The sequence below is a fragment of the Camarhynchus parvulus genome, chromosome 5 (assembly GCF_901933205.1).
Source record: "Camarhynchus parvulus chromosome 5, STF_HiC, whole genome shotgun sequence".
In the NCBI taxonomy this organism is placed as follows: Eukaryota; Metazoa; Chordata; class Aves; order Passeriformes; family Thraupidae; genus Camarhynchus; species Camarhynchus parvulus.
Genome location: NC_044575.1, coordinates 2,630,476 through 2,652,471, shown reverse-complemented (window position 1 = coordinate 2,652,471; position 21,996 = coordinate 2,630,476). Strand labels below are relative to the sequence as shown.

At 40.6% G+C, this 21,996-nt stretch overlaps 1 protein-coding gene across 3 annotated transcripts in view; it reads right to left on the bottom strand.

Moving 5' to 3' along the window:
- Nucleotides 1-3,583: 3,583 nt before the first annotated feature.
- Nucleotides 3,584-21,996, bottom strand: part of HIPK3 (homeodomain interacting protein kinase 3) — a 70,474-nt gene continuing 52,061 nt past the window's right edge. For 2 of the 3 annotated variants that reach the window (XM_030948783.1, XM_030948784.1), the window contains 12 exons: nt 20,927-21,013; nt 19,872-20,056; nt 18,944-19,103; nt 18,420-18,543; nt 15,994-16,115; nt 15,735-15,862; nt 15,468-15,629; nt 13,701-13,979; nt 11,798-11,938; nt 10,103-10,338; nt 9,287-9,414; nt 3,584-7,659 (listed from right to left, as the gene is read on the bottom strand). In XM_030948783.1, coding sequence (XP_030804643.1) covers nt 7,189-7,659; nt 9,287-9,414; nt 10,103-10,338; nt 11,798-11,938; nt 13,701-13,979; nt 15,468-15,629; nt 15,735-15,862; nt 15,994-16,115; nt 18,420-18,543; nt 18,944-19,103; nt 19,872-20,056; nt 20,927-21,013 — 2,223 coding nt within the window. In that variant the 3' untranslated portion in view covers nt 3,584-7,188. The remainder of the gene's footprint in view (nt 7,660-9,286; nt 9,415-10,102; nt 10,339-11,797; nt 11,939-13,700; nt 13,980-15,467; nt 15,630-15,734; nt 15,863-15,993; nt 16,116-18,419; nt 18,544-18,943; nt 19,104-19,871; nt 20,057-20,926; nt 21,014-21,996) is intronic. The other variant, XM_030948785.1, reaches the window with a different exon arrangement.

Sequence of the window (21,996 nt, the reverse complement as noted above, 5' to 3'; positions counted from 1 at the left end):
CTCCAGGACAGAGAGAATCCTCTCTGTTTTGCTTTAGGCTACAACACGGGATGTGTTCTGGGCAGCAGAGGGCTCAGCCCAGCTGCTGCCTCGGGCACGGTCACACCCGGCACTGGGCAGTCCATTTAGCATTTTCTCCAAGTCCTGTTTGCAGCAGAAGCAGCGTGAATTCTTTATGCTGCCATCGTCTCTTCCCTGAACTGTATCCATGAATTCTTTCAGTCCCAGACCATGCCTGGGGGCAACAGGCGGGGATGGTGGGAGGAGGAGCAGTGCAAAGGCGGCTTTGGGGCACAACAGGAGCCCGAGAGCTGGTCCTGAAAGGCTGCAGCACTGTTTACACGCAGGAAAGCTGCCCCAGCCTCCCAGAAACTCTGCTCCGCTGGAAGCTGTCGTGCTGAGAAATTCTTAGAAGTCAGGTTTGAGGTGGAGCAAACCTCAGCATGGGCCAGCCACAGCTTGACAGCCCGGTACCCAGCCGCTGGCAGCATCCAAAGCCCTGACAACCCATAATTACACATTTATCTGGCTGCTTCAGCACGCTCCCGGTGTCACCAACGCAATTATGCTGTCCCATTTGCACCGTTTTGCTTCCCCCCCCCCAAATCATTAATTCATTCCGTGCAAAATTAGCTTCCCCTTGATGAGTGCCAGCGATTATCCAGAGCAAAGATGGCAGTTTATGATTATTACAGTGAAATGGAGCTTGCTCATCACCCGGCTCAATCCAGGGCCAGCACGTTTAGTGCGGAGCCCTCTGCTGGCACCTTCAGGGAAACTTCATTTCACAAACCTCATTTCATCGTTTTCCTATTTTTCTCGGTTTTGACAGAACTCGACTTTGTAATAGAGCCATCAGTGAGCTAATTTTCACAGCACTTCTTTCAGTCTAGCTCTCAAGCATCATGGTTTTCTCTTAATTTTCCATTACAGGGCGTGTGTGCATGTATTATGCAGAAAATACAAGTAGCAGATTGAGTTGTTATTTCAAAGGATTTTTAAAATGTGCATTTTCCAGAATGAGGAATGGATCTTTTACAGCTAGTGAAAAATCACTGGGGTTTTACCAAACAACTGTAGTTATCTGCTTGCTAAATTTAACTTTTTTACTCCTGTTTGGGTTGGGGTTTTTTTTCCCAGACCCAAAATCGCCTTGCTTGCACTAGACCTACTGCAAGCATCCCAGGTCTTTCTTCTTTTTATGAGGCAACCCGTAAGATGAGGATTTCATTCATGGATGAGAAGTGACTGTGGCCAGGCAGTGACTTGTCTGTGAAGCTGGTGGCAGGCCGTGGTATCTCTTTGCAGCAGAACAGTTGGCATTTTTCATTTTCAGGAAAATCTCACTCCCCAAACACAAGCATAGAGTCCAGCCCCCAGGCACCTCTGCCAACAGGCTGTAGATGCTCCCAACCTGCCATTTCAGGGTCTAAGGAGAAGAATCCATCCAAATGTGTGCTCCATCCTCTCAGCATAAAGCTTTATTATTCTAACAAAGCATACTCAATGCTGCTCCCCAGGACAAGGGCAAGGTAGAATCATCTGAACCTGCTTAGAGCACAAACCCACCCCTCCTGAGAGAGAAAATGCAACTTCCTTCCTGCAGGCGGGAGGCAGGAAGATATAATTAACGTTAATCACTGTCAAACCTCACCCATGCCTTAATGAGCCTTCCTGCACAGCAGGGCAGCCACAGTCAGGGCAGGAGAGGCAGGAGGGGCTGCAGCCTTCTCAGAGGCTGCTCCCTGCTCAGACAGCACCTGCTGAACCTTCCCCTCTCTAGTGGGGAGCAGCACTGCCCACAGCCCTCCCAAAACTTCCACTTGTGCTGCCTCAGTCCCCTGCAGGAGTTTCATTCACAGCGTGCATGAGCTGCAGGGCTGAGAGGGACTCCAATCACCAGCACTGCTTTGTGAGCTGCAGCAAACAGAGCTTCTCTCTTGCCTCCCAGCCACTGATCACCTGCCCAGCTGAAAAGCCAGGCTCATTCAGTGAACCCCTTCGTCCTGCACGTGACAGCCCCATTGACTCTGGAAGGTTTTCCTTGCATGAATTTGCCATCTTAACTGCAGTACAAACGTGTGCTTTGCATTTAGTGACAGGGAAAATACCCAATTTTAAAGCAGTGTTTGTCATCCTAAAGACACTTAAAGAGGAAGATGGCTTACACATAACTGCCTGTCAGGGGACAGTTGGACATCATTGCTAACAGAAAGGACTTCACAGGCAGAGAATTCACTTTGAAAGGCTCAGGCTGCCTTTCCTTGTTTGTCAGATGTTGCCAGAAGTGAGAGTGTGAAATGCACCGAGCCAGGGGCCCTGTCTGCTATGGGAAAAGTGGGATCTAGACACCAATATGCATTTAAAAGTCAACTGTCACAGACATCTTTTATGGAAAATCCTTTCCTTAGGATTTTTCCTCCGGAGAAGCTGAGAGGCCTCAGGAACAAAATGTAAACAATGGTTATCTGCTGCTGTGAAATGCAACAGGTGGGTCTTTGAGTGGCCCATTTTAGATGTTTGTAATTAATGGCCAATCACAGCCCAGCTGGCTCGGACAGAGAGCCGAGCCACAAACCTTTGTTATCATTCTTTGCTATTCTATTCTTAGCCAGCCTTCTGATGAAATCCTTTCTTCTATTCTTTTAGTATAGTTTTAATGTAATATATATCATAAAATAATAAATCAAGCCTTCTGAAACATGGAGTCAGATCCTCATCTCTTCCCTCATCCAAGAACCCCTGTGAACACGGTCACAAGTCAACAACACACGAGGCTGGCTGTAAAGAAGGGGAAGGAAGCAGCTTTCGAAGCCACAGGTGTCTGCAGAATTTGGACAGAGGTGTTTACACATCACCAGAGGCCCAGAGCTGCAGGAAAAGCCTGGCAGACACTGTGACCAACTGCACTGAAGCACAGTGACAGATCCACATCAGCAGGGTCTGATCCTCATCAGATCTTACTAGGATCTCATCTGATCCTTACATTTAGCACTTTAAAGCTGTCAATTCTGAACTATTCTGGCATCAAAAATACACTGCACTGTCATTTCAGCCTTTTACATTTCATTTCTGACCCTGAAACGCAGTGCTAGGCACAGAAACCCCCACCCAACCACCAGGTTTAGCAAGCACTGCAGCCCCAGGGCACAGTGAGCACATTTGGTGGACAACAGCACGGCCAAACGTGCCTTCCACGGATGTCTGGTCCATAGCAGGTGTCCATGTGGAGGCACTGCCCATGCGGGGCCATCTGTGGCAGCAGGAGCACCTTCCTGCTGGCCCAGCAGCAGCTGCCACCAGCTTGGCACAAAGCTCAGCAGCAGCGAGGTGGCTGCTGCTATCTGGGCCAGATCACCTTCCTCTGAGGCTGTAAAAGTGGGACATCCAGAACAAAGAGCCTTCGAGGTGTGGCTGCACTGAAGACGGCTTCTCAAGACCCTCTGAAGCAAGCCAATAAAATTTAAAATTTCAAAAAGAAGCTCAGTTGAATGATCACGTCAGAATTTCAGAGCCCTCTCTGTGAATTTTCATCATTTGCCTTCATGTAACAGCAACAAAATAAAAGTCACCAGAAGTCATCTGCTGCAATATATATTTTAATTCAAAGTGAATCTTGACAGTAATACACCATAAATTCTTATTTTGACACTCACCAAAATAGTCACCTGGAAAACCCGCTTTTTGTGACAAAGTACAGAAGGCTTGGTCACATTTAAATCACTGAGAACTAGAAAGAAATACTATCGCAAACTGTAAGAGACATTACATCCATAAAAAATTTTCCCAGTCCTCATATTGTAATATTGCACAGTGCAATTGCTACATGGCCAACTAGTGTAGCAGAGAAATCCAAAGCAAAAAAAAAAAAAAAAGCCACAAGTCTACAAATTGTTAAACAGTAACAGTTCAACCTCATTAATCAAGTCTCTATCACTGGGTGTTTCTAGAACAAGTCTTCCTACAGCTTGCAGTGTGATTTAACTTTTACTTAACACAAACCACGTTAATTAGCAGTAAAAACAGAAAATTTAAAAATCAAAACAAAACAAAAAAAAAAAAAGGAGGAGTTAATACAGTAGCATATTTGACCAATAAAACACCCTGAAGTTAAAAACTGAACACAAGAAATTAATCATATAAAACCTTGCAAATTAAAGTAATATGCAGATATGCAATTCCATAGTCATGCAGTGTTTTATTTAAAAAAGGCATTAAAACGGTATTGTGTAAAAATGCTTCTCAGAGGATGACTTTTTTCACAGAAAAGGCCCTCACCCTGAAAGCTTTTATTTTTTTTCTGCAGATGGGCCCCAGACACTTGCAGTGACAAGAGTCTGTTCTCTCAGAGTACATTGCAGGAGGAGGGAGGAAAGTCACCTGGGGTGTTGAATTTAAGCTGTGACAGGATCCCAAATCTTTCATTCTTTGAAATGCAGACAATTCTAAGATTACAATACAAAGAAAGAGCAGCAGATCTAATTTGGGGGAGCATTTCCAGCAACCCTTCCCTGCACAGGGCAGGACACTGGTGGTGATACACAGAGAACTGTGTCAATTTAACAAGCACGTCAGCTCCAAACCTTAAGCACAGTAAAAAGAAAGTACAGAAAATACATCAGATCCATGATGATCCCCATGGCCCCAGGAAAAAAAAAAAAAAGAAAGAAAAAGCAGGTTGTTTATTTTTTTTTATTGTTTGTTTGGGGCTTTTTTTGTTACCAGGATACAAAAATCAATGTGCTCTGCTTGCATTGGTGGTTCTTGGTGTGTCCATTGCCTGCAATGGAGTGAGCACCAAAAAAAGGGAGTAAACAGAAAAACAGCACAAGTTTGAAGTGGTAAAGGTGGACATCCAATTTGACTCCCCAAGTTTAGGCTTTACATACGTGTTGGTAAGATTTCAAATTCATCAGGATACTCCTAGTTGCTAATGTATACTTTATATACACACACACTTGTACAAAATGCATAGAGTTGATTACTAAAAACATTGAAAGTTTTGGGAAAAATTACGTTTCTTAATTTTCAGAGTGATTAAAAATGTACTGCTGGTATTTTCTCTTTTTTTTTTTGTTCTAATACTGTTGTATTTTAGTTATTATTTAAAAAATAAATCAAATGTAGGCACATTTATTTCATTCAGACATTCATTAAATAAAACACTGCTTGTGTTAGTGGAGTAAAGAAAAAGATTACCAGTTATTAGCTTATTGACAGAGTTAAACTCAAATGCTTTGCACTCTTATTCCAGTCAACATTGCAAGGATTGTATTCCAGATTTTGTTTTAAAAAAAGTTAAGTCAAGCCTGCAAGATGCAGCTTCTTAAGTGTCTACACAATGCCAATATGAAAACATAAAAAAATTAAGTTACATTAATACATCCACTTATATGCAGTGATGAGCTCAAAGTTAATGGAGATAAAATACTGATGCAAATAACACACCCCAGAAAAACATATGCAATCATCTTCCATCATTTACAGTATAGTAGTTACGACACTTCAAACATGAAAACAAAATAAAAATTAAAAAAAATTAAAATAAACCAAACCCAAACCCCAGCTTCTATTTCATGTAATTAGACTTGTACAGAAATTAGAAGGCTAAGAAAGAACTAGTTAATCACCTAATTTCACAGCTATCTGAAGTGGCAATCAGTATATAGCAGCTTATCTATGATACATTCAAGATAAATGATACAATTTATTACTTGCCCATAAGCTAAAACACAGCCTCAGCTTAATACCTTCCATAAATCCCATCTCTACACTACAGTATACTTGAGGTCTATGAAAAAGTAGCTACCTTTTATAGGAAATGGATGATTAAGTCTTTGGTGCTGCAAAAGCAACTTCATTTGAACAAAACAAAAAACGGAAAGACACACTTCCTAAGGAGAGAAAAAAAATAATAATAATAATGCAAAAAGCATGTAATTTACGTCCCTGACGGAATGTATTAAATAAGCAAACACCCACAACAGGCTAAAACAAATACTATTCATGTAAAAAGACTAAAATCTCTCCCATGCATAAATGAAAGATTGCACACAAAGAACTCACATCTTTTTCAAGCTTCAACAGTAAATATTCTGCTACTAGTTATTAAATACTGCATGGTTTGCTCAAGCTAAGATGAAACCACATCATGGATCAACGAGCACTTGGCTTCTCCTTTCATTAGCTAGTCAGTCATGCCTACCTCACCTCTAAACATTTTATCATATCCAATTAGACAAACACTTTTAAAATAAACTACTTAGGTCGTATTGCAGTTCCATTTACCAGTATGAAATACTGGCTTGCATGTTTCTACTCAATAGCTACTGAATCAACTTTCCTTAAGCACTACTAAAGTCCCGTCTTGAAGCTAGATTATTCTGGGGGGGAAAAAAAAGACAGCAAAATTCAGCTACAGCAAAACATGCTGCCTTCTCAATCAGGAAAATACACCCAATACTAAAATAATACCACACAAAACCCAAAATGAGCATTACGCTATCAAAAAATCAGCAGATCTGAATTTTTAAGTGCTGCAGTCCTCAACATTTATATATAAGTAATAACATTAACAACCTCAAATATTTAAGGCACTATGTGTGGGAACAGTTTACAATGCAGCTGAGATTATTAGGACAACAACATTTAAGAGCAATGTTCAGGCCTCTCCTTTGCCCATGCAAAAGACACATGCAATGTGAAGAACAACAGCTCAACTTTTAGATAAGTGACTCAACATTTAAACACCAAGATACGCAACACAAACGAGTTTACTTCTACACCTGTACTGCTGACACATGTGCATCTGTTGCTCTAGTTCTGTACACTGAATGGCTTCCCAAATGTAGACGTGTCTTGCACTAGTTAGAAGGCAATTTTATAAAAAATAGCAGGAGCAAAACCAGATTTCTGCTCCCATAAGTCACCTGTCTAAAGTTACTATATAAGAAGATAACATGACCAAAGACAAGTTATACCAAATGTGCAAAACACATTAAAAGTGAGTTTGTGTTTTTTTGTTTTTTTTGTTTTTTTTAAAGCTCAGAGTTGTTTAAATTGCACCCAAGTCTACATGATTCAAAAAAATAATTTTCCTGTTGTGCCATGGCTAAATACGTAACAAACACCATGTTTCTCCTCCTCCAGCCAGAGCCCCATGCCACCTCCCGAGCACGGGGTGAGCTCTCACATGAAGGGGTACTGGCCGAGCTTGCTGGGGCTCAGCGGGAAGGCGGCGTAGGCAGCGGGCGAGGCGGCCACGTAGGAGTGGGGTGGGAAGAGGGCTTTGTACTGAGTCTGCTGCAGGCTGGGGGAGGGCAGCAGGCGGGGGTTGATGCCCACGGGCACCTGGTGCACGATGCCATTGCCGGGATGGCTCAGCCCGTAGGGCGGGTGCTGCAGCAGCGCGCGCGAGGCGCAGGGCGAGGCCAGCAGGTGCGCCACGGGCGCTGGAGAGGCGTAGGGCAGCAAGGTGGGCTGCCCGCCCAGGTGGGAGCTGCCTGGCAGGTGGCTGGGGCTGCCCTGGGGCAGGGAGAAGGCGTGGCTGGCCACGGTGCCCACCAGGAAAGGCTGCTGCTGCTGCTGCTGCTGCTGCGGGCGGCGCGGGGCGAAGTTGCCGTTGCTCCACTCCTGCGGCCCCGAGGAGAAGTGCTGGACCTGGCCACACACACACACAGAGAGAAAAACACACTTCCTTAGAGATCCACGGAGCACAGAGAGGGGAAAAATGGAGGAGAATGCACTAAAACTAGTCAACTTAAAATCGGGAGGAATATAGAGACGGGGATTATAAATGCTTCGACAGAACAAAAAAAAGATACATTAGCTATTTAGGCAGCAGCACAGACAATAAGAGATGGAAAACGGAACACAAGTTATTTCAATGCTCTTGCAAAGGGAAAAAAAAAAGGATAAAATGCCATGCTGGGCTGTTTTAACAGAAATACCATGTATCACATGAGCAAGGTGCTTATTCCACTCTACTCAGCACTGGCTTGGCATCAATTGGAAGTGCTGCATTCAGTTTGGGCACCATAATGAGGCACAAAGAGGACAAATAGGAGAGAAATTTTAGAGGAGAGCAGGAAAAATAATAAACGGATTGAAAAATATCTGAGACAACTAGGCAAACAGAAGTCTAGGTCTATGATCACAGGAAGATGTGGCAATCATTAACAGTTATAAAGAGAAAAGACTAAAAATCAATTACTCCCATTAAATGATGCAGACTTCAAACTACACAGGGCATCTACCAAAGAAGGAAGGATCAGCATAAATTTTTGTAATGAAAATAACGTTCTACACTTTCTGCCAAGAGGCTGAGGAGCTGCAGACACTGAAGAGATTAAAAATTAATACCATGCTGATCATATTAAGGTTTGCTTAGAATTAATTAAACCAATCCTTTTGCATAATCATGCAGAAGGGGAGACTGTGTCACCCACCCAAATGTTTCTTTCAATCTAAACTATTCAACTCATTATTGCTAAATCCTCTTATCTACATATAGCATGCTTTCATTTAGCATTTAACTGACAATATTCACAGTTTCTCTGCAAGACTTACACAAACAGGTACTGCTCTAACATTAACGCACCTCCAGCTATCTAACCAAAAGCTCAATGCAGCTACAGCTTCAAGATAATTAATTAAAAAGGGCTTAAGCTTGATGTCAACTTCAGTCCTCAGCCACAGCAGACATTTGCTGTGTTGTTGGGCAATGATAAAAGTAACTTTTAAATTAGCTTTAGGTATATCTTCTAACAACTCATGGAACTACAATCACAGTCTCATCTCCCCTCCAGCTTCACTACCTGGCAGCAAAGGTAAGAAATAGTTGAGTTTGCTGAGCTCTATCTCACCTCTGGATACTCAAACTAAAAGATTTTCATGCACACTACTGACAGAACAACACTGACATACAGCTGCAGATTTTAACTGCACACTAGGAGTATTTTTGCATTTGGATGTAGGAGTAATAAATGCTAACATATTTTTCTTTTTGTCTGGTGTTTTCATATAGTGCAACTATTGACAATTTTCCCAGTGTGGCTTTTCTGTTATTTTTTTAAAATAGTGTCAGCTGTGTTAAGAAAATTACCCAAAATGAAAAATACTTATGACTTGCCAGTAAGTTGAAATCCACTTTTCAGGATTTGAACACTTCTTTAATCAAGCTGCTGAAAACCTGCAGCTGCCACAGACAGCAACTGAAACTGTGAGTGTTCAGTTTGGAACTCAACATCTTGAGTGTCTGGGGCTCGCTGGGTGTGAGTGCACATACCTGACTGAAGTTCCCATGGTGCTGATGGAATGCTGATGTCAGTTTCTGCTGACGGCTCCCCACCACACAAGACTGGTTTATTCTCCCCAGGACAGACCGACCCTTCCTCAGCGGCTGGCACGGAGCATCTTCCAGGGAAGAAATAAACAGTGTTATGCTTTTGTTGTCACTATTCTCTTCTGGCAAAAGTTAGACAAGGCTTCATTTGTTTAAGCATGCAGGGAGAAATAATAATACAATATACCAATTAAAGTCAAACCCTAGCACTTTTTAGGAGTAGTTACTACAGATTAGCAGTGAGTAGATCAAAATCTTCATATATATATATTGAATAAATATATTGAAAAAATACTGAAACTTCTTATCTACTGGCATAGAAATGTGGTGGTGTTCTCAGGGGTCCCATGATGAACAAGAATCCCATTAAGAGATGAGAATCTTGACTCCATGTTTCAGAAGGCTGATTTATTATTTTATGATATATATTAAATTAAAAGAAAATTATATATTAAAACTATACTAAAAGAATAGAAGAAAGATTTCATCAGAAGGCTTGCAAGGAATAGAAAGGAGTGGAATGATAATAAAATCTTGTGACTGACCAGAGTGTCCGAGACAGCCAGACTGTGATTGGCCATTAATTAAAAACAACCACATGGACCAATCACAGATCCACCTGTTGCATTCCACAGCAGCAGATAACCATTGTTTACATTTTGCTTCTGAGGCCTCTCAGCTTCTCAGGAGAAAAAACCTAGCAAAAGGATTTTTCAGAAAATATGTCCATGACATAGAAAAACACCTGAACTAACTTACCTGTATTCACCATCTGTTCCTCAAGATGTAACCTGTTTTCAAGTCTCATGGGTGGTACCACTACTGTGCAAACAGTTGATTTGGTTTCAGGGTTAACTGAGGCTCTTGCTTCCTTGTTTTTATTGTTATTGTCTACAAAGCCATTTTCCACAAAGGGGCTGTCATGTCCTGAGGAGTCAGAGCTTGGGGAGCCATCCACTGTATCACATCCACTCTCCTGTTCATCATCTGACATACTGTCAAAAAATAAAAGTATTGCAATGAAGCAGAGAGATTTTCATGATAGAGATACATTTTCTTAAATTAACACATTAAATTTCTAGTGAAATAACTACAATTTAAAGTGAAATCGCTCAAAGGTGGATAAAAATGATGCATTGTAATTACACAGGCACATATATTCAAACTCATCCTACCCATATATTGCAAGGCTCAAAGAAAAGAGGTAACTCCTTTATATTAAAAATTGATGGAATACATGATTAACTTTAAGCATACAAGAAACAGCAGTGAAGTCACTAATGCCTAAATGCATGGACAAGTCCTTCAGTGATTTTACAGCTCATGCAACATGTCCTTATTGAATGTTCTTTAAAACAGGACATCACAAATAAAACCACTTGTGGACATCACAAATAAAACCACTTGTGAAAATTAACTTTTTGTGAAAAGTTCTTTGACACTATGAGGGCCAGCACGAAAGTCTGAAGATTTAACCAACAGAATCAGGTAATTCTGAGTAGTTTTTTCAAGTAACAAACAGTGATAATGTGACAACTACTGAGCAATTAATTGTACTTCTATATCATTAACTTTTGATTAGGGTTGCTAATTATATGACTTAGTAGCATGCTACTGAAAGCAGAATCCAACACACTCCTCTGCTATTGACAAAGTTGAATTAGCAAGGGGAAGTAAATTACAGCTCAGCTCCTTACAATTCAAAGAAAATACCCTAAAATCAAGTAGGTCTTTATAAAAACTTACCTGAATTTTTGAATGTTTTGATATTAAAGAATATCAAAAAGACTGACAGTGTTCACTACCAACCAGTAAGATTGCCTGATGCAGACTCCAAGTTCCACCTCCTCATCAATACATGCTCTGATAGAATCTTTAATTATTCTAAACAAACCTTTTCTGTTAGGACCTTAATTAGAATTCATTTTGCACCATGAAACTGCTGAAGGCTCAAGCTAGACATGAGGCAGTGAAGATAAAAACATTTAAAAGTTCTTCACAGCAACCCTGTTCACCTAAGTGAGCCTTACTTTTAGTAGAAGAAAAAAGGCATCAGTTTCATTAAAAATTACAAGATACACAATGGAAAAATCAGAGACTGCTAAAATTAAAAAATACATGGTGACCAAATCTGTCACATACTACTTAGGCTTATTTAATCCTGCAGCTCTAGAGGATTTTTATTCCAAAGGAAGCTGCATGCAACATGTTTGTATTTTCTGTGTGAGCACCACCCATTCAGTATTCTGAAAGCTTCCACTGCAGCAAGACAGATCTGTTAGGAACAAGAAGAGAGCAGTCTGTGCTGTGCAACTGCAGGCCAGCAGATCAATTTTTAAACAGATCATTTACCCTCACCAGCTGACATAACAAAACCTGAGCATTTTTTAGTATCAACTGGGCCTGCTGTATACCAAGATCTTTCTTTTTGGTGCAAGGAGGCTGAGTTTTCACCTGTTGGATCTCTTGCAAGGAGAGGGGCTGGAGTGCTCCGAGGAGCTGGTGCTGAGCGTGCTGTCGGGGCTGCTCAGGGAGCACACACGGTCCATGTTCAGGGTGTTCTGGCAGGCTTCACACTCCAGGCTCCCCTTACACCTGCACACAGAAACACAGTCAGCAAACACACATTCACCACCCACCTAGGTAAAACTGTGCAATAAAAAAGGGCCCATCATTACAAAAGACCCCTAAAATGTAAACTAACATCCAATTTACACCCAAACCAGGTTTTAAACCTTTACAGTGTTCTTTTTTGAAATCTAATAAATGGATAATTTTTTTTACTGAATCAATACTAAAACAAGTAGATTAAAATGTTCTACTACAGCAGTTCAGAGCCTTGAAACTTTTGACAAAGCTCAGATTTAAAATACATGTTCCTCCAGCCCAGAATTATTACAAGTAAGGATGAAGTCAAACAAACATTAAATTTTTAAGCCTTGCACGCTTCTGTGATGGCTCTGTGAAAGAAAACTCCACTGGAGGGCAATACCCAGCACCTGCTTTTGCACCCAAAGGTTCACCTTTTCACACTGTTAGAGAAGTATTTTCTACCCACAGGTGTGTAATAGTATCTACTGGGTGCTACTGCTAGAATGGTAACATGAAGCATATACAGCAAGAATATTGTTCTTCAACAAATAAATAAGGCATGGCATTATGAAAAAAGCCCTAAAAAAACTATGGTTTGAAAAGGCATAACACACACAGATTAATGTGGCAGATTTTTGACAGAGCTGTTCCCTTTCAGTAAGAGAGTGCTACAGAGTTAACTTTCTGCTGCAACTTGATCAGGAGCAAAATGTTTGTCCTTTTTTAACTCAGATTCATTTGCTGTGCTGATGCCTAGAGAGTCTACCTGGGACAGAGGCTAGACAGAATTAAAGAATAAAGCAGAGATTTATTAAACGGCCTTCAAGGGATCCACCTTGGGCAGTACAAGAGCCTGGCCAGGGCTGCACCCAAGATGAACTCCAAGTCACAGATTTTCACACTATTTATAAGTTTTGGTCCATTTACATATTGGGCTTAATTGTCCAATTACAGCTTCAGGTTATGAAGTCCCATCCTCCCAGTTTGCTCTCCTCAATTTGCTGCTGTTTTACACGTTTTGAGCCTGAAGCTGCAGTGGTGTCCTTGGGCTGGAAAAGGATTGTTCTGTCCAACTCGACTGTGAAGGGAACTTGCTAACACTTTATATGAAGTTCAGAGTTGCATACTAAAGCAGTACAAAATCTGAAGTTCAGAATTACATACTAAAGCAATACAAAGCATCATTAGCACTGATGCCTTCAGGTTTAGATTTCATGAAAATCTAAAATATGATATCTCAACCCGAAGGCATCAGTGCTAATGATGCTTTGAGAAGGCTCCCCTAGAGCAGAGTCTGGACAGAGTTACAGAATAAAGCAGGGATTGATTCCAAGCATCTCCTCCATGGATCCACCTTGGGCAGCACCAGAGCCCAGCCAGGGCTGCACCCAAGAGGAACCAAAATGGCCCCAAAATGCACGAGCGCTCCCGGGGTCTCTCCCTGGGATCAGTTCTGCTCCATTTGCACCTTGCAGTTCATTGTCCCATTCCAGCTTTAGCCCCTGCAGTCCCACCCTGCTTGTTTTTCTCTCTGCAGCCCACGGTGTTTGTGCTCTGGGGCTGAGATTTGGATCATTTGTCCTTGGTGCCCAGCTGGAGCAGGAATTGTTTTGTCTCCCTGCTCTGTGCACAGAGCTCACCATCCCTGAATGTGAAGCCCAGAGCCACCCACTAAAGCAGCACAGAATGTGAAAAACAGAAAAGCTACATGGCTGGGACAGCTGTATCTAAGTCAAGCCTAAGAAAACCCAAGGCAGATGCTCACTCCCTCAGCGAGTGCGTCCGTGCCACGTCGTCCTCGTCGGTGTCGCTGCTGATGGTGATGACGCTGACGGGGCTGGGGGAGCCGCCCAGGAACAGCGCCTGGCGGGGGCTGCTGGGGACAGGGGGCTCAGGGGCCAGCCTGAGAGAGGCCTCCTGCCCCTCCGAGTTCAGATTGTCCTGTGCTTCTATACAACTTATCCTCTTGACAGCCTTCAGGTTGAGGATCTTTGGAGAGATAAAGGCTGAATTTTGGATATTGGTGTTTTGTAGCATGTTGCTCCTGAGGAGGAAACAAAAACAATTTGGCATTTAGTCAATCTCAGCCTGTGAAAACTGTGCTGTTTTCAAGAAAACCAAAGCAGGCAATGCGGGCTAAGTCACCAATTTTTAAAAAAAGCAGGCAATGTAGGCTAAACCACCAATTTAGAAAAAACACAGAACAGTAAACACAAGCAAAAATACTTGGCATGGAAGGTTTCAGACAAAAAAGATACCAAGTATGTAATATCAAAGACATCAACACTGAATACAGTATACTGAAAATCCCATGATCTTATGAAGGTAAAAACAAATGAAAATCCCATGTGGGTGAAAAACAAGCAAACAAAATCCAGCTGGATTTCCTGCAAGGATTCTCCTTGAAAACAAAAGCTGGTAGCCTCCTGATGAGCCCCTTGCTTAATACAGGACTGCTGACACTGCCCACATAACCCACACACTTTCCCCCTCATGGAGCATCCCACACCTTTGCCATCACTTTGCATGGCACTGGGGCATATTTTCTTCAGCAAGCAGCTGAAGTATTTTTGGCTATCAGTGAAAGGCGACTACAAGGCACACAGCAGCCCTGTTACACAGCCTCTCTTTATTTTTAGTTGTCTAAACCTGATGTATTCTCCTTCATGTAAACTTAGGAATATCTCATTAGAGCTACCTCAGGACATTCTTACACCTTCCCAAAGCCTGCAAAGACAACATTCTACCATGATAGGCACGTGCTAATCAAAAATAACTAAAACTAAATAGCATTGCAAGTATTGTTCCATCTAGTCTACCACCAAAATAACTTAAAGAGAAAGGACACATTTTCCCAAAAGACTAAGAGGAATTGTGTCCAACAAAGAAATCACTTCTATAAGTTGTTCCCTTGCCCACAAAACAGCAATAACAGGTGTGGGAATCCATAAAGTCAGAGGGTTTTGGGAAAGCTGCAAAAGGCAGGCCTCAGAGACAGCAGAACTGTGATTGGAGCTAAGCAGCTGCCATGAGATTGGTCAGCAGAAAAATTATGTAAGGAGTAGAAAAGTAAGGACAAATAGAACAATGGTTTGTGTATTAATGGTGGTCTAGAATAACCTCCTAAACTGCAGAAAAGTTTATCTAGCCAGATATTAGGAAGTTCCAAACTTAATAATGGAGCTCTGTGCATTGTGTTTTAAGGCTCACAAGCAGGTATTGTATTCTAAATAAGCAAGCATTGTACCTGTGCTTACAGTGGTTGGATGGAACTACTGTCAATGTGCTTTTGCTTTGTGTGATTGGCTAAAAAACTTATAAAGTGAATTGTAACTAAGTTCTTGGTCTGCTGCCTGGGATGTGAGCCGATGGCATCTTCCCATTGTCATAACCATGCAATGAGGATGATGCTGGAAAATAAACCAGCTCAAGGCACGCTCCCAGCAGTCCTGTCCTGTTTGCGATTTGTACACAGCCCCTGGGTGACGATACACTGTCTTTGAATGTTCTGTCCTAGAAATATTCTACTGACCTGTTCTGGCACAGTTTGTTCCTCTTGGTAGCTGCAGGCTGAGGCCAGATAACGTGTGCAATGCCCACACTGATTGGCTGAGGGGCAGACAAGGTTATCTGATGTGTTAAGAGAGGCTGTGGTATCATTGAGCTGTAGTGGGTGCCCTGGGTAATCATCTTCCTGAGGAAAAGGAAAGGCAGGTTTATACTGCAGGTCTTTCTCACCAGCACCCCCATTCCTTGTTAAATCCCAGCCCCTGAGGTGTGGCCCAAAAGCAGGACTCACCCCCATTCTCCAAGCCTCTGTGGGCCAGCCACAGGATCAGAGGGCAGAGATGTTGGTGGAGCTGCCACTGGTGCTACCTGCTGCCACGCAGGAACCAGGATCTGCTGCGTCTGGTTGGACCACGCCTGCTGGGGAGCACAGAGCTTTTATGGCACAGGCAACTCACTGAAACCACACTTGCTGCTTGGACTTCAGCACAGACCAGCTCAAAACATTCACTAATTCAATAAGTAAGAGCTTTGCTTTAAAGTAGGCCAACCTGAGAAAGGATTCCTGCTCGAATCTGTAGTGGCTGAATTGCGTGGGCTTGGGTCACCAGTGGGACTGCATTGTCCACCCTCAGGGAGAAACTGGTGGGTTTGCTGTGGCTTGTAGGAATTCCTGGCAGGGAGAAAAACACATACACAAGCTTTAGGCAAACAGCAGTCTTGCGTGTATTTTGTGAGCAAACACAGAGGACAAATTTAAAACATTTTACTGTTTTTTAAAATGTGTTTATGATCTAATTCCATAATTTACACTTTCAAGTCAAACAAATTAACGCCTAAAAGATTTTTGTGCCATAACTTATCTGCACAAATATTTGAGCTGTAGTTTCCAGAAAAAACTGCCAATAGCTACTAGCTGGAAACAGACTACTAGAAAGAGGAATGACTTTGGCAGAAAGTTCTGCAGAGCTAAGCATTTACTCCTTATCACAAACTACATTAAAAGAATTTGAAGGGAAGCAGGCAAAAGTAAGCAGAACTGAATTTCAAAGCTTCTCAGAATGGACTCCTGCACACCTCATACTCTGTATTTCCAGCAGGCTGAAACACATTCTTCTCAACTTTTATAGCTGGCAATGCCACATGAATAATGTCCCTCTTTGCTACCATCTCTTTGGTGGGAAACAATGTAAAATCTTCTGTCTACCTCATCGAATTTTTGCGATAGCATCCATACTCCTATTCCTCTCTTCATCAAAATAATACAAACTATAGTAAACTATAATATATAATATATATAATGCAAACTGCTCACCAGAGTATAATACAAAAAAGATGCATCTCACGTCTTGTATTGATTTCATTATTGTTACAGGAAACTAACACACGTATAGCAACGCTGCAGTGTTCACTACAATAACATTTTTTTACGCAATGATGCCAAACTAGAATGAAAAAGGAATTTTTCTTAACAGACATTGCAACAGAACAGCCATGCTTGAAGAAAACACTGGCTAGGAAATAGCAAAAGATATCCCTGATCTCATCTTCTAACTGCACTTCATGCCTCGTGCTTTACTCAAAGATTAAGCACGGGTGTTCACAGGTAACTACTAAAGAATTACTACACTGAAGTTTGTAAGTGCTTTGGTTGGGGTTTTTTTAATCTTTACAGTAGAGGATGAAAGAAAGTTTCCATCTGATGTAATTCTCTCATGTCATAACACAACAGTCGGTTATAACCACGCACTTCAAAGCTTTTCATTTTGAAATGCACTTGACTGATTTTTTTCCCCACAGCCATCTAGAAGAGAAGCATCTTAACTCTGACACAAGTAGAGAGTTTTAGCACTTCAGATACTCCACAGAGCAGCCAAGCTGGGAAACTTTGAAGCAGTGCCAGATACCATTTATATCCCTTTTCATCTGTGCCAGCAACTCGTCACCTATGTGATGAAAACAATATATCCCCTCCACTTCAGCTGTAGCAGAAATTAAATTTGGAAAGTTATCATCATATTAAGAATACAGTATACAAATCACAGATAAAGTGTCTGCCTGTGCTGTTTCCTTTACTATAAATCATTTTATTCATCTGGGAATAATGAAAACAATAATGGGGTTTTTTTTATTATGGAGTATGTAATTGTGTAAAGAACATAAACAATTTAAACAATTAACTGCTCAGAAGGAAATCTGTGTGAAGCAGCCTGTGAATAGTCAGACCTTTCTCGAGTTTCTGGAACCCAAGGTAAATGCAGCTACCACAAAAAATATTATTGATAAAGTCTGCTGCATCTGTCTTTATCTATAGAGATTAAGACCTCCTGGGCTTTAAGTTTAGATTGAATATTTCTGGTTTGCTTCATTTCAGAGTGCATCTAGGGTGATTTCCGAAGCTTTAAAACGCAGAGGGAAAACTAAGGTCATTCTTAAAAAAAACTACTCCCTATAAATTCCATAACTTCAAAACCTGATCTCAACATGAAGCTGAACATCACCAAGATAAATAAATTACATCTTTGGAACAAAGACTATAATCAAGCTAAGTTAATAAGCAAACAATATAAACGGCCTTCCCATTTCCATAAATGACTATTACTAGGATAAGACACTGATACTCACTCCATCTTTCCTGTTTTCTCTCCAATTTTACTTCAGAAAACCCTCCTTATTGCTTCTGCTTTCACACTTTTTTCTCCTATTTTATGCAAGACATAAATTTATCTGTGTGTGTGTGTAGTATACGAAGATGGGCTCTGGATTGCTTAAATCATTTTCTGCAGGTGCTGATTTGCTGTTTCTTTCAGAAAGGTGCCACGAGTCTGCATCTGACTCACACGCTGATTTTTGATGACATAATTAAGTTGGTTTAAATATAAACCTTAAGTGGATACAACAGAAAACTCAAATATTGCTAACAGCCAGGCAGTAACACTCATATTTGAGGAACTGTGACAATTACAGATAAATATACCTTGAATAGCTGGAGGACATATAATCAATGCTTGCTGGAAAACATCACTGCAACCAAACTGAGCAGTTCCTGCCTGCAGTGGAATCCCTTGGTGCAGAACTGAGTGGGCAGATGCAGTTAATGCCTATGGGAACAGATTCAACACAGGCAAGGTTATTATAACTGTGAAACTACATCTCTCACACACTTGTCCCACCACTTTATACAGCAAATAACTAAAACAAACTTTAAAAATGAACGATTCAAATCCATTCACAGGAAGCCATCACACTGGGCCACTGGAGGGCACCAGAATACAGCACTGGCAACCCCAACTTGTAACTTAATTTGGAACATATTCTACATTATTTGTCTAAGAAAACATTAGGGAAAAAACAAGAGTAAAAGAAGATTTTTCCACTTAACAGATGTAATTTTTTCAATTATTAAATTAATTAGAAAAACTACATTAATTGAACTTACAGTAAAACCAAAACAAAATAAAACAAAACCAAACCAAGAAAAACAGGAACCATTGATTTTACCTGACTTCTTACTGGACCAATTTTGGTAAAGCTTGCAGTCAGGTTGGCTGCACTGCCTGAGGCAGCTGATCTCATGAGTGATGTTTTATTGCAATTGCTTAAGTCATACAGGTTTGATCGGCATTTGCAAATATCCATGATATGAAAGCAGGACTTCACTCTATCAGAACCAGAAAATAAGTTGCTTTAATCACCATTTCATGTTGTTGAAGGTAAAAAACAATTCCCCGAAATAAGGGGAAAAAAATTAGTTCAAACCCCCCATTTCCCAGTTTCACAGAATGGGATCATCCACACAGGTAGAAAAACAGAAACACTGTTGTTACTATGGTCACAGCAAACCTCTCTGATGCATATTTTAAACTCAAGAAAAATACTGCTGTTTCTTTCTCTTTCCATCTAACAGCTGTTTACACCATTTTCTAACAGCTGTCTACAAACAGGAAAGATAGGAAATTAAATAGATGGGAAAAGCTTGCAACTTTAGGAAATCCACGGTGAAATACACAACTCCAGAACTGCAAGAAAACTTTCAATATGTTCCACATTAATCAATACAGAAAAGGAAGTATCTGAGATGCTAACCTCAAGAGGAAATGCCTACCCTAGCCCTCAAAGACTGACAGGAACTAGGGCTCCTCATACTTCCAAAAAATCACACCCAAGTTTCTGCCGTGCTGGAATTTTAACAATCGTACATAAAACCAACTTAGGAATCTATTGCTCAAACTGTTACTTTCAGAGAAAAATATAGCTATTCAAGCAGTTTCCTTGACCCAATAGATGTATCTAATACTGCAAGCACTTGAAAGAATTTTCTAAGACACTGCAAAAATGATGAAAGATTTTTTTCTCTCTGATAGCAGAAGAAACAAACAACACTTTTATACAAATGAATTGCAACAACGGAGATTTCTACGTTACATACTGGTTGCTATGAGGAAAATCAAGGAGGTGCTTCATGGTAACAAAAGAATGGTTCAGGGTCTCAGCTGGAGTGATTCTTAAATCAGCATCGATAAGCAACATTTTCTTCAACAGACTGACAAATTCCCTCCTATCTGCCTTCTCTGCCAACAGGTCACTTCCTTCCAAATCCATCACCATGTTCACCTGGCACAGAACAAAACAGTCAGATAGAAGATATGCATATTAATTTAACTCTTTCTAGTATTGTTTTCTGCTATAAAATACTGATATTCAGCATTTTTATCATGTGGGGTATGGTGGATTTGTCTTAACCCAAAACAGCTGGCTTGGAATTGGTGATGTTTTTTCAGGCACGCACACTACTGCCCCCTTGCAACCTCCCCAGTTAAAAACTGCTGAAGGCTTTATTCCAGTCTGGGACTTGGAATTTAAGAAGTACGATTCGGAATAAAGATCTTTTTATGGTCTAACTCGAACTACAGAGTTGATCTTCAAAAAACAATTTCAAGCACATATTAATGCCAACCTTGCAACAAGATTTGATCCTTTTTTCAGGATGTGAAAGACAACAAAAAATTGCCTTTTCTTATTGACTAGAGAGGTGTAAAGCTAAAGAAAAGTGAGGAAACAGTTATGTTTTTAAAAACAAAATTTAAGAAACTACACTTAGAATTATAATGTTAACAGAATTATACTGGAAATCAAACAATAAACAAAGCAGGTTCCATATGCATCCTTTGTTTATTCTTTACCACAGTGGCAGATAAGGTAGAAGAGAAAGTATACATTTTACACAAAATTCAAGGGTTCCCCCACCACAAGGACAAGTTCCACTGCTTAACAGAAGCAATGGAAAAGGAAGATCTTCACTAAAACCTCAAAAGGCTGACAGAGCCAGACATTTTCCTCAGAGCAGCAGAGAAGAGTGAATATGACTGAGACACAATAAATAATATTCTAAAAGGCATTTCTTTCCAAACCAGTAAAATGTTTTAAAATCACCAGTCATTCCCACACATTCCTTCTGCAGAGGAAGGAGGCTTTAATACTCACGTGCACTATATCATCCAAACTGTTGAAAATATACTTTCTGGCCTCTTTAGACTTCATACCTGTTTCTGCCTCGTGTTCTTCCAATGTCTCAACAAAAAGAAAAGGAAAGTTTAGTTTAGAATCTGTCAAAAAAGGTTCACCTATAACTACCAAGTGACTTTATGTACTTATTGACCTAAAACCCACTATTTTTTCCCCCAAATTATTAGTATATCAGTTATATATTTGTATGCTGCTTCACTGGCTACTTTCATTCTCTAACTCAAAAGACAATAACTACAATGTTTTACATCTGACAAATCACAGTACTGGATTACAACAGATAGTTTATGAATCACACAGGAAGTGCAGAAAGCCTAGCATAGAGCAGTTTAATGAAACTCCTGTATTTTTATGTATCAGAGCTTTTCTATTATTGTACTTTACCAATTTTCTCAAACTCAGACCTTAAACCCCAAGCAGCAGCAATATCACATCACTGTGAAAGAAATAAACCAAAAACCAGGCAGTATCCATTCAACTTCTTGGTTTTCTCTTTTCTTTTTTTTTATTATTATACTTATTTTTATTATATTATTATTATTTATATTATTATATTTTTATATTTTATTTATTTTTATGATTATATTTATTCCTCCACATACACAACAAATGGTGTAAATATTTTAAATACTTCAGCATGAAGCAAAAACACCCTAGAGAATGAATGGTTTATGAGTTGGTGTAGTACCTTCTGTTACAATTTTCCTTCCTCAACACAGACAGCACCTGTAGGCTGGTGGTGCAAGAGCCAAGGTGGGACTTCAGGGAAAAAGCTTTTAACACACACGTTACAGAAAAGCTTCCAAAATGAACTTTGACAAAAACTGCAAGTAATGAGCAACTGCCCATATCAAAACCCCTAATTAACCTCTGCAAGGTAACAAAGAGCTCCTGGAAGTGGGGAGTTTGCACCAAGAACTTGCTCTGGCACGGAGAAGGCAGATGTAAAGTGTCACCTAAAGCCCAAGTGCTTGAGAAAGCAGAGGGAGGGATTAACCAGGTGTGGGTGTAATTGCAGAAATGTTACA